The sequence below is a fragment of the Argopecten irradians genome, chromosome 5 (assembly GCF_041381155.1).
Source record: "Argopecten irradians isolate NY chromosome 5, Ai_NY, whole genome shotgun sequence".
In the NCBI taxonomy this organism is placed as follows: Eukaryota; Metazoa; Mollusca; class Bivalvia; order Pectinida; family Pectinidae; genus Argopecten; species Argopecten irradians.
Window position 1 is genome coordinate 41,158,082 of NC_091138.1, and position 14,395 is coordinate 41,172,476.

The window sequence follows — 14,395 nt, forward strand, 5'->3', positions numbered from 1 at the left end:
TTCGAAATAATAATCTCCTATGAATAAGATAATGAAACCAATGGAAAATAAACCAAAATTAAGTTCCACAGAATGCCGTACTTTTATGAATTGTTATTGATTTTTACAGCGAGTTTTAGATAACAAAAATCTATAATCGTCTTTACAAAAGCCTTATAATTCATGCTTAAACGACACATTAAAAAGTGAAATTAAAAGTTAACCTGTCAAAATAAAAAGCTTTTTGTGTTAATCTTCTACAAAATATTTCAAGCAACAAACAATTTGTCACGTTAAAACCCATTTCATGCTTTAACGTGTTGATGGATGCGTTTTATACGAAATAAAACACAACGGAACACTCTGAAATATTTAAATTTTATTGTTTTCAGTTTCGATACACGTAAATATACAGGGATTGGGAACAGGAAAGCAAGCTATTAATTGTTCTTTGTAAAATTAAACAAATATTTGCATGACTCATCAGAACGAGCTTTTATTCGACTTCAACGAAGAAAACTATTTAAAGCTGAAAGTTAATTATTAAGAAGTAAATTGAGTGTAATCTGTGAATCATAGATATCGAATCATGTTAGATTATATGGTGTTCTTTATCTATTTCGGCCATTCCATCATTTCAGTATGCAGAGTTACCTGCTCTTGATGTCAAGTATATAATTACGTCATTGGTTTATGTGAAGATTAAGATGTAATTTTCACATAAATTGATGACGTAACACTTACCATGTTTCAACGTCAATGGAGTCAAGAACAGATATCAGTACTCGATAAGACGATGATGAAACATGACGGTGATTTGCTATTGCATCGTTACTGGTGAAGCTTTATGTCTGAGGTAAACTACATATTAAAAAAATGTAGCAAACATCACTCGATGGTCTCGAAACAAGCTGCTTTTCAGGTGTGATGAATATAATTTACGAGTTCAAGGTCAGGGAATCAATTTCTTTACAATTGTATTATGAAATTTGAATTATGAATGGATCTGAAAACAATGACACTACCTAAATTATTATACTATCTTAAGAATTGTAAAGAACATCATGACGTCATATGACGTCATTTTATAGCTTAGCGTTGAAGCAACTTTTCATTCAAAATATTCATGGAACACATAGTGGGATTGGGCCTAGGTTTAATGTTTTGTGTTTAAGGCAACAAATGTTTTTAGTATTTCTTTATGTTCGGTTCACATTAGTAAAAGTAAAATTTTAATTGCGATTGACATAAAATCAAAATGATAAATTTGAGTTATTTTTTTCACGCAAACAATAGAACATCAGTAATTTTCATTTGATGTTCATGCCAAATGAATAGTCGAGTAAATTGAATCTTCATTGATACATATGAAACAAAAACATCAACATAGTTCTTCACCAGAAATTAATCTAGCTTTGAAAAAGCACTAAGGTCGAAGTTGCACGGTAACCATTCTTCCTGTTTGTCTCCTGACCGATTACACATAGTTTTGCATTCAACTTAAATAAAATTGTCAAATTGCAGCTTGTATTTCAAGTCAGATTTTTTTTTATTTGAATTTGGTTCAGGATGCTGCTTATTAATTAGCAATTATTGTTATCGTGGCAAAAATAACCCAGGACAAAGTAACAACGTGACGATTGAGTATCAAAAACGGATTGGATTGGTCGAACAATCGTATTTAATGGTCATTATTCACATTTCTTCTTAACAACTTACGTATTGTTGAATGTAAATTGGCATTGTGTTATCAGTTTTGAAGTCAATGGTACAAGTGTAGTAAAACATTTGTTTTCGATTTAGATGAAAACAAATGTCTCCTGTCTGAAATTCGTAGTTGTTCGTGTTAAATCTGATTTGTCAAAACGTAAAATTACAATAACAAGTTAAACATTAATAAGATTCCTGCAGTTATTCGAGTTGATTGTTTTAAAAGCTTGTAAACAAATTATTTGGTAATGCATGGTACACCTCAAAGGTCATCTGATTAAAGCAGTGTACGACAATGTATATCAATTACTTATCAAGAAAGAAATCGAGAAAAAGCTGGAGCGAATTATAATTAAGGTCGTAAATTTAGACATAAATCAAAGTCACGACTTTTAATTAAACGTAAAAATGCCGTAAGTAACGTCTACGTCTACGTTAACGACCAATAGTAAGGCTGGTTTGTTGAATTCAGAAATCTGTATCGTTTTTAGAGGGAATCCACTTGTAATATTTTACAAACCATGATAAGCTAGACATTCCTAATTAACCCATTTGGTGATACCACACCATCGAATCTCCAGTGGTTACTATCACTATCATTATAGTCGCAATGAAGGCTATGTGGACAACAACAGATGAAACAGTTGATGCTGTCCTTTGATGTACATCAAAACTAAAGAGTACCGACACCCTGTTATTGACTTATGACTGTAATGTTGGACATCGCTATCTCTTAAGTTCAAAAGAAGTCTCTGTTGGCCTGTGATTGGTCAGTTTTTTTCTCCCGAAATGCCTTCAGGTTTGCTATACAATGTCCAGGTGTGGATATAACGACAGTGATAGCAACCCCTGGAGTATCGAGTATGGCAAATTAAATGTAGTATACACATATATGTACATTAGAATCCACGTTTGGCTAGTTAAGAATGTGTATATTTGATAAAAATACCAAAACAAAGCATTATATACATCGATGTGGAGACACAGTAAAACTTAACAAGGGAGACAATTAACAAACGAAGCGACGAAACACCTGGACACAGGTAAACGACAGTTTTAGACATTAAATGTTCAACATAAATACGTTTAAATTTTATTATACATAATGCATGTTATAATGTTATCAATGTGCATAGTTAAGTAAGAAATATCATAACATACACCTTTTGTTTTTTAACCGTGATTATTACATATAATGATATACTATAAAGAAAATACAAACAAACATAGGTAAATAAATAAATAAATAAATAAACAAATTTATAAATTACAAAAATACAAATTGAGACAAGTACTTCACAATAAATGTTCGTTGCCACAAAGACAATTCAGTTCAAATGATTACTACCATTAATGAAACCTTATTGATCCTTGATAATAAATAATATATCAAATCTGTAAAACTTAGCACTATATAATTTAAGGAGATGCTTGTAACCAATTTTCGAGTCAATAATTTAAAAAGAAAAAAAAATGTAATAATACAAATAACAAAGAATTAAACTGATGAAATAATAATTAAAACTAAGATGACTTTCGATTTTAAAGTACTGTAAAGGGTCTTCCTGCCATTTACACCAAATGGTCATTGTTTTGTGTGTGCTAAATTCAATTTTAGATAATTCCAGAAAATCTGTACTAGCATTAATCAAGTAAATTCAATTGCCTAAGATTTGTTATAAATATAATTGGTAATACACCATTTATCAATTAATTAATTATGACTGGTATTTATAACTATTTGTATACATACTCAATATCTAGTCACAACCATATATAGCATGATAATGCCCATATTCACTCAACCATATCATTGATAGTGTCACTAATGGTTTTATGGTTACCTCTCTATTCTTTGGAATGACATGGTTCAATGAATTAAAATCTGAATACATTCTTAACTACATAAATTTCTAGCAAGTAGGTTTTTTGTAATTTAATCCATTAATCTTCATATACTATGGTGAATTTTCATCTGTGATGTAAACAAACATCTTATCGGTGTAAAATAAATTATATCTAGTAATACAAAATGTCCTTTATCAGGAGAAGAAATCATTCAGAAAACAAAACAAATGTTAGCGCAGACTTATGGTAACAACAGCCTTGGTCACCAAACATTTGTTCAGCGTCCGTATCAATATCCACAAATAGGATCACACACGTTCACACCTCTCCTAAGACAATAACACAGAGGGATATCATCGATTTGTTTGGCAGTTCAAAGTACATTTTTCATGCAGGGATTCTGAATTGCTATAACAACCATTTTCGCACCAGGAAGCTGAGTCCTAGAATCCCCATCACGCAGATATTATTTACTGTGAAGTGATTGGATGAATTGCATCCATCGAAGTTGCACGTTTCTAGGCAACCGTACACCATCTCTGAGCTGTCACCGATCTCGTATTTGATATCGCCACAATGACTACCCCAGTCCTCGTTGCTACACTGTCGAACAAGTATTGATGTCCCGTCCTCTGGAAAGAAAACACCAATGTGTTAACATCAACAATGTATAAACACAATCACTGAAACACAACAAGATTGTATTGTTTATTATGTTTTCATCTTTTAAATTGATTTTATTGCACAGCAAATTAGATGAAAGACTCCCAAAGGAGAGGAGGTATATTTTTAGTAATATGTTACTAAAGTACAATAATTCACTAGTAATATAATGAAGACTGATCTAAAATCCATTCTGTGGGTTTTTATACTTAGTCATTGTGTTCCTTCACGATATCACACCCCCGATTCTGACCCCTCCCCCCTTCTTCCACAAAAAGACATAAATAGAAGAATCACAACCCACCAGTTGTGCCATTTAGAAAACCAACAATTGCATCAACATAATTTATCATTTGAACGGAAAAATATCATAAATATATAGATTTAAATGGAGCCACCGAAATGTAGAAAAAAATATGGTACATAACATTTAGGAAGATAATTGAGTTCCCTACATTATTGACAGCCTACACAGTTTTAGCTGCTTTCTGACTACATCTTAACCACATTCACATATTGGTGTCACTAAAATATGTTTATAAAAGAACAGGTATTGAACAGTAGGAAATAAATGAAACAACATTAAAATGCCGCCCGTAAAACATATCCATAGTATTCATTAATTCAAATACCTAGACTCCATGGGTATTAACTATGCTGTTAGCAATTGTTATATAAACATTATATCGCATCAAGTGAGCAAACGCCATCGATAAAATTGATTTTACTTTAGCGAAAGGGTAATCGTAATTTGAAACCATTTACATTGTATTTTTCATGTCATGCTACTCATTGGTTAGCTTTCCCTGCTGGTTATATAAGACATTTAACTACGCGACTGATATTGCAATTATCGGAATATGACTTGGATGAAAAAATCAAACACTGCCAATTCATTATGCAAAGTCTTGTTTTGTTAACAAAAGCTTCTCTTTACATCTTTTTAACAAATTGTTATCCATAGTATGATCTACGTTATAATTAATAACTTAAAGATTTTCAAGCCGATTATGCACTGTGGTTAATAAGTTCTACAAATACCCGTGTAAAATAGTACTTTGTGCTTTTGTGTTTAATGACCATCTCACGTAGTTTGAATTTTGTTTTCGTGTCATTATTAACCTTATCGGGGTTGTTAATGTATAAACCCACCGAATCCGGTCGTTATGAAACCAATAATACCCCAAATTGTTATTTATCAGTAGTTATTTGACATATCCAATAAAATGACCATCTAATATCCCCATACACGTTGAATAATTAACATTAAATCATAAGAAATGTTAACATATCACTGGTTTCTGTTATTTATAACTGTACGTATCTTTGCATGAAGAGTCGTCTGAGCGGCATGCTTTATTTGTATTTCGCAACCTTTAAATGACTGAAGTCAATTAAGATGTTGTTGCCATTAGAATAAAGTCCGAGTTTTATGACGAAAACTCAAGTACGTACTAATCCTCAGTACGTTAATGCCAAAATATAACCCTTCAGCAAATGTATTGGAAAATAAGATCTTTTTAAAAATTCTTAATCTAATTAAACATATAAAATATTGTAAATATGTGGAATACATTTATCACTTGCTGTTGTTAATTATCTCTTAATCTTCAACGATATTTATCCACGTTCTCGTTGATATTTCCCCCGTTGGTTTTTCGAAAGTGACAGAAGTGACTATAAAACATGTTTATTATAATTTGTTATTGAATGGGTTGTTTGTAAAATTTTATACATTTAAGGATAATTTGCATCAGATGTTGGCATTAGGTAAGAGTCGTTTCAGTCGATCCGGACTATAAACACATTAGACAGTCTGCTTTTCAGTTCTAAGATAAGCTCTACTCTATGATTCAGATACTGTAAAGTGGAGAAATATCGGTTTATTTTATTTTCACAGAAATCTGCAAATTCTTAACACCAGCGAATTTTTTAGAAATTCAATGACATATCTAAGATCAACTTTTCTTAAACCGCGAAATATTGAGCCCGCAAAGTTACAGAGCTATACAGTCAAAATACAATTGTAATTGAATCTGTCCAATTTCATGTCAATAAATTCCAGATCAGTAAACTAGGATGATGGATCGTAGTCCTTAGAAGCCAATACATCAACGGAAATGACGTAGTGCAGTGTATTGTGGGTTTCCGCCGGTGTACTGGTCGCCTACCTGTATCATAATAAGAAACATAAGGTTTTTACGTGGCTACTTATTGATTGTATTTATCGAACGATTTGATAGACAAGAAATGATTCCACTCCATCAAGCCCGGTAAACAATCTAATGATGTTCGACTTATAACCTTATTATCTTAAATGTGCTAATTGTGCTATCCATTATTACTCTGGGTATACGGCAAGCAGCTACAACGCAGTAGCGATCAATCAATGCGATTTTCTACGTGAATCCTTTCGAGGGCGATGATCTCTGGAGATTGAGGGATACCAACTATCTATCAAAAGGTATGCTTCCCTCGAACAGCTCCATGTTGAGTATGCTGGGACAATCTTCTCGGTATCCTCTGATCCGACTGACGGCCGTTTGGCCCATCAATTATTCCTGTTCTTATGGTAAATTATTTGTTTAGGTCGGCCGGTACAGACCAATAAAGAAAGGTCAAGAGATAACCAATTTCCAAGAATAAACATTTATGATTTTGTAATAGTTTTCTGTGCAACTAGATGAGATTCATGTAAGCTTTAGAACTGATTTCATCAACGGTTGTTTTTGCCGATTATTCATGAAATGTTTTTGAATATTTTGATTAGCATATGTTTCCTGATGTTAAAATATTATGAGTCACTACATAAATGTATATTAAGAAACTTACAATCTTGAAATAATAATTATTATGTATTCGCCACATAATGTAAAAAAACGTAACTTGGAAAAATTTGGCGTTTATTTTGTACCTCGATAGGACGGTTTAATTTTGATGTGTTTAAATTTGGCGTTTGCATATTCTCTGTGAAATGTATCATTTTGGGTAACAACCTTTCTGTCTATACATATAGGTCCATTCTTATCAATGTAAAACCGATGTGAATGGATTTGACGCCACACTAATCCTTGATCTTCAATCTAATAGATAAATCATGGCATACCATAATCAAGAGATGGACAACAATGAGTCCGACAATTTTGCTATTGATACTGTTTTGTAGTGAAATTTTGATGAGTTTAATTGTGGCACGTTTGTGCTTAACGCCAAAATAAGCCAAACTATCCCAATGTAGGGCATATCGTTGATAGAAATTATAATCTTAACGTCAAATAATAAGAGCCTAAACACATAATAGTGTTATACATTATCTTATTCTTTAAGATCTACGTTATCCTAAAGTTTTAAACATGAATTTTATGTAAGTAAAACATTTTTAATGTCTTAAAATTTCCTTGTTAGCTTATAAATGTAAGTAATTTGATATGTAACATTTATTGAGTAATTTCCCACCGGCTCTAAGTTCAGGAGAGAAAGTGAAAACTTTTCAGATAAAACATATGATTCTGATAACATTTACGTTCTTTAATGTTTCAAGTGTTTCGTATTTAAATTGAACATTTGTTTTAAAACGCTGTATCTATACATTTAGAACTGCATACCACAGACTGTGGAAAATTATGTAACATTACAAATTCTTTCAATATCTTCTGCAGCACTGTTTACCATAGCACTTTACAACTTAAAGCTTTGCGATTAGATTTAAACAAACATAAGTAAATGATAAAAACTAGTGTTTAGACCAGGACTCCAAAACGTTAATGATACACCGTTCACAGTTAGATGCAGTTTACATTGTTAGAAAACCATTCAAGCTGTGCAACGCGTAGGTAAGAATAACAATTAGGTAATCCGCTGAATATTCAAACAGCAGGATGCTATCAATGAATGCTTAAAATGCACGGAATGAAATCATGTATATTGTATCTATTTTAGTCTTCTATCTGTAATAGAGCCTGGCTATTATTTGCAATAAGTTTTCGTGACAGATGTCGATTCAGGAAGAAGAAAATGACATAGGATTCGAAAGGTGCGGGTTTCCCAAGACTTTGGGAGGTACATGTATAATGACAGCCTTGGTGACATAATCAAGAATACTTCGTTTTCTCCTTTTCCCTTATACGATGAAGTTTTTGTCTTCTTATTATTTCATTGGAAGTATTTTACGTGAAAATTGATTAGTTCTGAACCTTTAGTAAGTGCTACATTTAGAGTGAAATTGAGACATGCAACATTTTTTTATCTTAAGAGTGTCATCATGAGCCCTTCAATAACGTTTTTGTGGATATCAGTTGCACTTTTAGTTTCGGGTACTGTTTTTTGCTTATTCGAACGAATCCTTAAAAATGCTCCGCCGCCGACAAAGCATATATGATATTCATACTTTGAACAATAATTGGTGTTTAATCATCTATATATACGTCTAATTAACACAGAAAATAATATAAAATAATTTATTTTGCCTTTTGTTCATTCACAATCAGAACTTCATTCCATATAAAATATAGTGCCATGGATTTTTTTCGGGATGCAATTATTTTTCTTTTTTTTTTATTATAGTTTTGAAGTTCAAGTTAAATGATTGTAATGATGTATAGTAAATACCTTTTGTAACTGAAGAAAAAAGTAATCGTTTGCTCCTGTTTTCAAAAGCAAAACAATACCATTTTTCAGCGGTAGAGCATCTTTAAGTTCGAGAAGTCTCTTATGTAACTTCATATACAGTACCAATACATTGAGTATGCAAATTATTGTTTTTTTTTTTTTTTTTTTTTTTTTTTGAATTTAATTTTACCTTGGAATTTCACTGAATAGGATTAAAAAGATGATTAAAACGAAATCAGCAGCACTCAAACATACTGATAGATTATATACAAAGCTAAAATGTATAAAATTGTTTGTAATTAAATAAAACTGTAGCAATTAAGATACGATTCCGGAATTTAGTCGCCGAAATCTGTACAGTTGCAGGTCTCGAACTAACTCGAATGAGTTTGAGACGGTAGATGATTGAAGATGTTGCTTTAATGACTCATTGTTATAAAAACAAAACTCATTATTTTCTAGCGATAAAATACTCTTTTAATGAAGTCTTTTAATTTACTAAAACTAATTGGATTTCATAATTGAAATTTATAAATAATCTTTAAGATGGATCTCTATCGGTATGCATGAACTACAAAAGGATGCTGAGAATTCGAAGAGATAGGCTTCATCCGTGTAAGAGGGATGTTCCAAAAATGTAACACAATTCCAGAAATTGTCGTTATTGGAATCAAGTTAATGAACATAGAAATTTTTATCCTCATAAAAATAAACGTTATCTCTGGTACTTTAGAGAAAATGACATTGTTTTGATGGTTGACGACGATGACAGAAATCCCCATGAAAAGAAAATGACGTGCGGTCAGTACCTGGCAATAAGTCTACGTCAGCCCCGAGCCTTTGAAAGATAGAGAGAAGATAGTGTGGGGATGTCTTTTTCATATATTTCAGCGCTTATGTACTTTGCACCAGAAATATGGTTGCACTTATGTTATTTTCTGTATTATTCATTTATATTCATCGTTCCGATAGCAATCAATACAAATGTTCGAATTTATTATTGAGCAAATCTATTCAAAATCAAGGTCTGGGAAAAATTGGATTGTGGTAAAGTTTGATGTGGTAAATTTGGATTATGTTTTTGGAAAGTGGTAAAATTGGAAAGAGGTAAAATTAGATTGTGGTTAAATTGGATTGTGGTAAATTTGGATTATGGTAAAATTGGAACATGGTAAAATTGGATTGTGGTATAATAATTGGATATTGATGAATTGGATTGCGCCAAAATAAGCCCATCTGCATTACCTTGAAGTGTACGGTTCCTTAATGGAACAAAATTTATTTAGTTGATTCACGTTTCAAATTATGAAATGATTAAATCACACTTATATCATAATACATATTAACATGATAGCAGAACAAATACATCATTCTAACGACACTAACGATCGAATAATGCATTGTACGGAAATAGTTATATTTCAGAATAACAATCAGAGATTGATTGATGATTTTAAAGACCTTCAATTATCAAAATAGACTCTACTGCCGCAAAATGATTTTTAATTACAAAGGCAATTTTCAAAATTTTGAATAAATGCACACGCACCAAATATTGCATTCATTAATAATGAGAGGTACAATACACTCGACGGTGCAAATGACTCGAACAATTATTAAAAGCCGTCCATCAAATTGATTTGTTCTGTATAGCGCTTTGTCGTATTTACCCGTTTATTTCATAAAACATAATAATTCAGCATCCAAAATAAGATTCAAATTAGCGATAAGCAAAACAAATCTCTGGTTTGAGAGATGGCAATTGCATATATTATATCACTAATAAAAGTTTGGAATGATTGACAAATGCAAGTTGGTGCCTCACGGAGGCGGTTGTTCGTCAAGCGTGTTCATTAGGCTGGCAATCTAGTGCTATGTGGAACTGAGCACGTAACGAGACCTAAATACAGAGACCACCAATCCATCTCTGTCTGCCAGTGGACCAATTTAAACGTCCAAGTATTAGCAGCGTTTCCTACTTGATATACAATGGTTATAAGTTACAAGCACGCGTGAATATCGCAGTCGGAAAGAGCATCTTCGCTCTTCAAACAACAACAAGACGGCATAATGATCATTCAATGGGGGAATATACTCTTACCCTGACATTGGACGTTAGTGAAAGCACCCTGTGATGATAAAACATAAGTGGTATTTATATCGGATGTATACTATACAGGGGTGACAGGACATAATGAAGTAGAAGACTCGAACCTCTTGTTCCTTTGAGCTTGATACAGTGTGTGGCCTTGAAGAAGCCGAAATCACATTTCCTTGCTATAAACACAGCCGTCTTCAGGTTCTGGTCAAATTTGTCCTCACAATCTGGGTTCCCGTGCTGCAGGGACGAACACACGTAACAGTCGATGGCCAGAACTGCAATAAAACAAATAAAATTATCAAACAAGGCCTGTGATTCGGGTTTGTTGATTTTCTTTAAAGATGCTCCAACGCTGACAAATAGTGTTTTCCCTATCAAAAACAGGAGCAGACGATTTAGTATTTTTCTTCACATACAATAGTTATTTACTTTGCGCCATTACCACCATTGAAAAGTTTGAGCTTCCAATTTTACTCTAAGATAAAAATATCAAAAATAATTAATGCCATCCGGAAAAAATCCGTGCCACTTTGTCCTATATGGAATGAAGTACTGATTGCGCATGCACCAAAAGCAAAATGAATTATTTCATATCATTTTCTGGTTTATTAGATATTTATATACATTTTAAATACCGATTATTGTCCAAATGATGAGTATCGTTTATGCTCTGTCGGCGATGGAGCATCTTTGACCTTATATTAACGGACATGTTAATTTTAGACAGGTATTGTATATGAAGAAAGCCAGAATACCTGAAAAAAAATCCATCAACCAACCTAACAATTGATTTAGATATGTTTGTATATCCCATCTCAAAAGTGAAGAAATGTTTCTAGAAAGGAACGAGATATCTACTCTATTGATTACCTCGGTCCAAAAACCATCCTAATACTACTTGCATCGTGTGTTTCAGTTTTGGAAGAAGTTTCGCAGAGCGTAAATTCCATAAATATATTATTTTTCAATAACTATCGCTTTTCCAATTAGGCTGTAACACATGTTGCTGCGGCTTAAAATATTTCTTCTGTGATGTAATAACCATACACGTATTTCAAATAAAGTAATTATATTATTTCAAAACAATTCTTAAATATTTTACGAGGGAGAAGCGGGCGTCTCTGCTGTGTTCTCGCCAAACATTAATCAATGAGGAATGTTCGACCAGTTCCTGAATCTACAAACCCGACAGAGCCATAACAATTTAATTTGTTAGTTGTTTGGTTTTGTCGTGTTTGTGTCTACATAATCGGTGTGTTATCGCCCTGTCTTAGATGATTGAAGGGAGACGGGTTCACAGGTACTTGTAACACAGACATGAAGTTTCACTGCTTTGAGCAAGACATTTTATTGTGGCTAGCAGGTGGAAATGGCTTGTGCTTTCAACTTTTTTTCGTGGAATGACAAGAGGATGTCTAAGAAGATGATGGTGAAAAAAATATTAATAAAAATATCGCATGTTGTTATTTCAAAATTATTTTCCTCTCAGATCAAGTTCCTAATCCTTGGTCAATAGAATTCAATTGGTCGGAACAATAATCATATTTGCCTTTTTATCTTTTATTATTTTTTCTGCATTATTTATTTAAAGTCATTACATATAATCATATTCTTGATCACATATGTACACATCTACAAACTCTTAATTTGCTATCAAAGTACATTAAATGTATATCGTAGCTAAAATCCATGTGTCATATTATTTGTTGATATATCAACAGAAAATTATTGTAGGAAACATCTCATGTTTTTCCATTTCTGCCTGGTCTTGTTCGCTGTATTTGGGATTAACATATATGTGTAGTATAGTTCTAAATCTTTATTTTTAATAAAGAGTTTGCATGATTCCCAATCAGTCAATAATTTCTTTTGTCCTAATAATATCGCCGTCTCAACACTGACCTTAGTCGGTGAATAAAAACTAGTCATACACGGAGTAATGTAGGTGGTAAACCAGTAACAAACTAACTTATTAATTATATTTTGCAAAAAAAGTATAATAAATAAATAAATAAATAAATAAATAAATATAAAAAAAATAATAAAAGCTGAAAAGAAATGTTAATATGAGGAAGCCCCTCGCGCGCTTTCATCCGGATCATCGAAAAGGATTTGTAAAATTGTATAACTTCATCTAAAATAAATAAATTGATAATTGATAATGAGTAATACATGATTACAGGTGAAATACGTCTACATATAAAGTACTATCTGTTTTGTCCCAGTAAGAAAAAATAGTTACTTTCGACAATATTATAACATTTAATTCCCGGTTCTTTACAAATTACCTTTCAGATGTGCAACGTATACAGATATAACACATTAAACAAACGTTGGTCTATATCTAATGTCGATTTACTTCAAAATATCGGGATTTATTCTCACGCGACAGACAGACAGCAAATTGATAGATTTTTCTTGTATACACAAAGTGATATTCCAACGTGGCTGGTTCAGCGATTCAGACGATCTTAAAGCGGATACATAAACCGGAAAATGATGTGTCGGACTTATTCTATATGGTATTATGTTTACGTTAGGGGGAAACTGAGACAAATGCGATTTATTTCTTAGTTGAAAGCGTCATGGTTTGTTGTTCAAGACATTATTGATAAATCGATGACCCAGACGAACTTTTACCGGGTCAGTCTTACTGAAGAGTTTGTTTTGTTTATTTTTAATAAAAAAAAGGAATTGATGTCAATGTTGTTTTAATTGATATATGAAGGTTTAATCAATTTCAATAAGAACAATATTTTTGGGCTATTTATATGGGTTAATAATGCTTTTATCAATATAATCCTTGTTATTACTTGAAAAAGTTTTAAATTGCAAATACAATAAACATTTAATTACACGGAATAGAAAGTAATTTTCACTGTTTGAACAACGGATTGTTTTAGACAGTCCATATTTCCATCAAGACACACAGAATATAAAGTTTGAAACACAATGCGAGATATTGATGTTGTAAACAGAGAGTATTTACTGTACTACATAATTCAATCCAAGTCTTTTTGAAGAAATCGTTATGTTGAAATTCATATCATTGTAGTTCTGTGTTATATCATTATTCTAAATATTTTGTTAATTTTGAACATTGTTTGCTGTATTTGGTTTTTATATATGTAATTAACATTTGCTTTATTAATCAATCCCTGTAACTGTCATCAGAATTGCGCTCTTTTGCATTGTAAACAGATCATTAACGATATAAGGAAATATTGGTCCGACTAGAACCAATAATCCGTCAAGTGTGATGAGAAGACTACACGGACGCTATGAATCGTTCGTATTGCTGGAAAATGTCTTTGTAACAAAAGTACTCGTGGCTCAGAAAGACAAATGCATATTTGCTGTAAAGTGATTTGTGTTTTACTTGGCCGCTCCAGCTTCCTTTTTCCTCTTTTCAGATGAATGATATCGCCTTGGTTTGAAGTACATCTGAACCAATATTACAAAAACATCCTGATAATTAGATAGAAC

General features: G+C 32.2%; 1 protein-coding gene across 2 annotated transcripts in view; it reads right to left on the reverse strand.

The window, feature by feature from the left end:
- LOC138323876 (UPAR/Ly6 domain-containing protein bou-like) overlaps positions 1–14,395 on the reverse strand; it is a 78,937-nt gene that overhangs the window by 11,161 nt on the left and 53,381 nt on the right. Inside the window, exons 2-3 of one of the 2 annotated variants that reach the window (XM_069268782.1) lie at positions 11,023–11,184; positions 1,569–4,169 (exon numbers count right to left, since the gene is read on the reverse strand). In XM_069268782.1, coding sequence (XP_069124883.1) covers positions 3,946–4,169; positions 11,023–11,184 — 386 coding nt within the window. In that variant the 3' untranslated portion in view covers positions 1,569–3,945. Of the gene's footprint in view, positions 1–1,568; positions 4,170–11,022; positions 11,185–14,395 lie in introns of those variants that run through there. The other variant, XM_069268783.1, reaches the window with a different exon arrangement.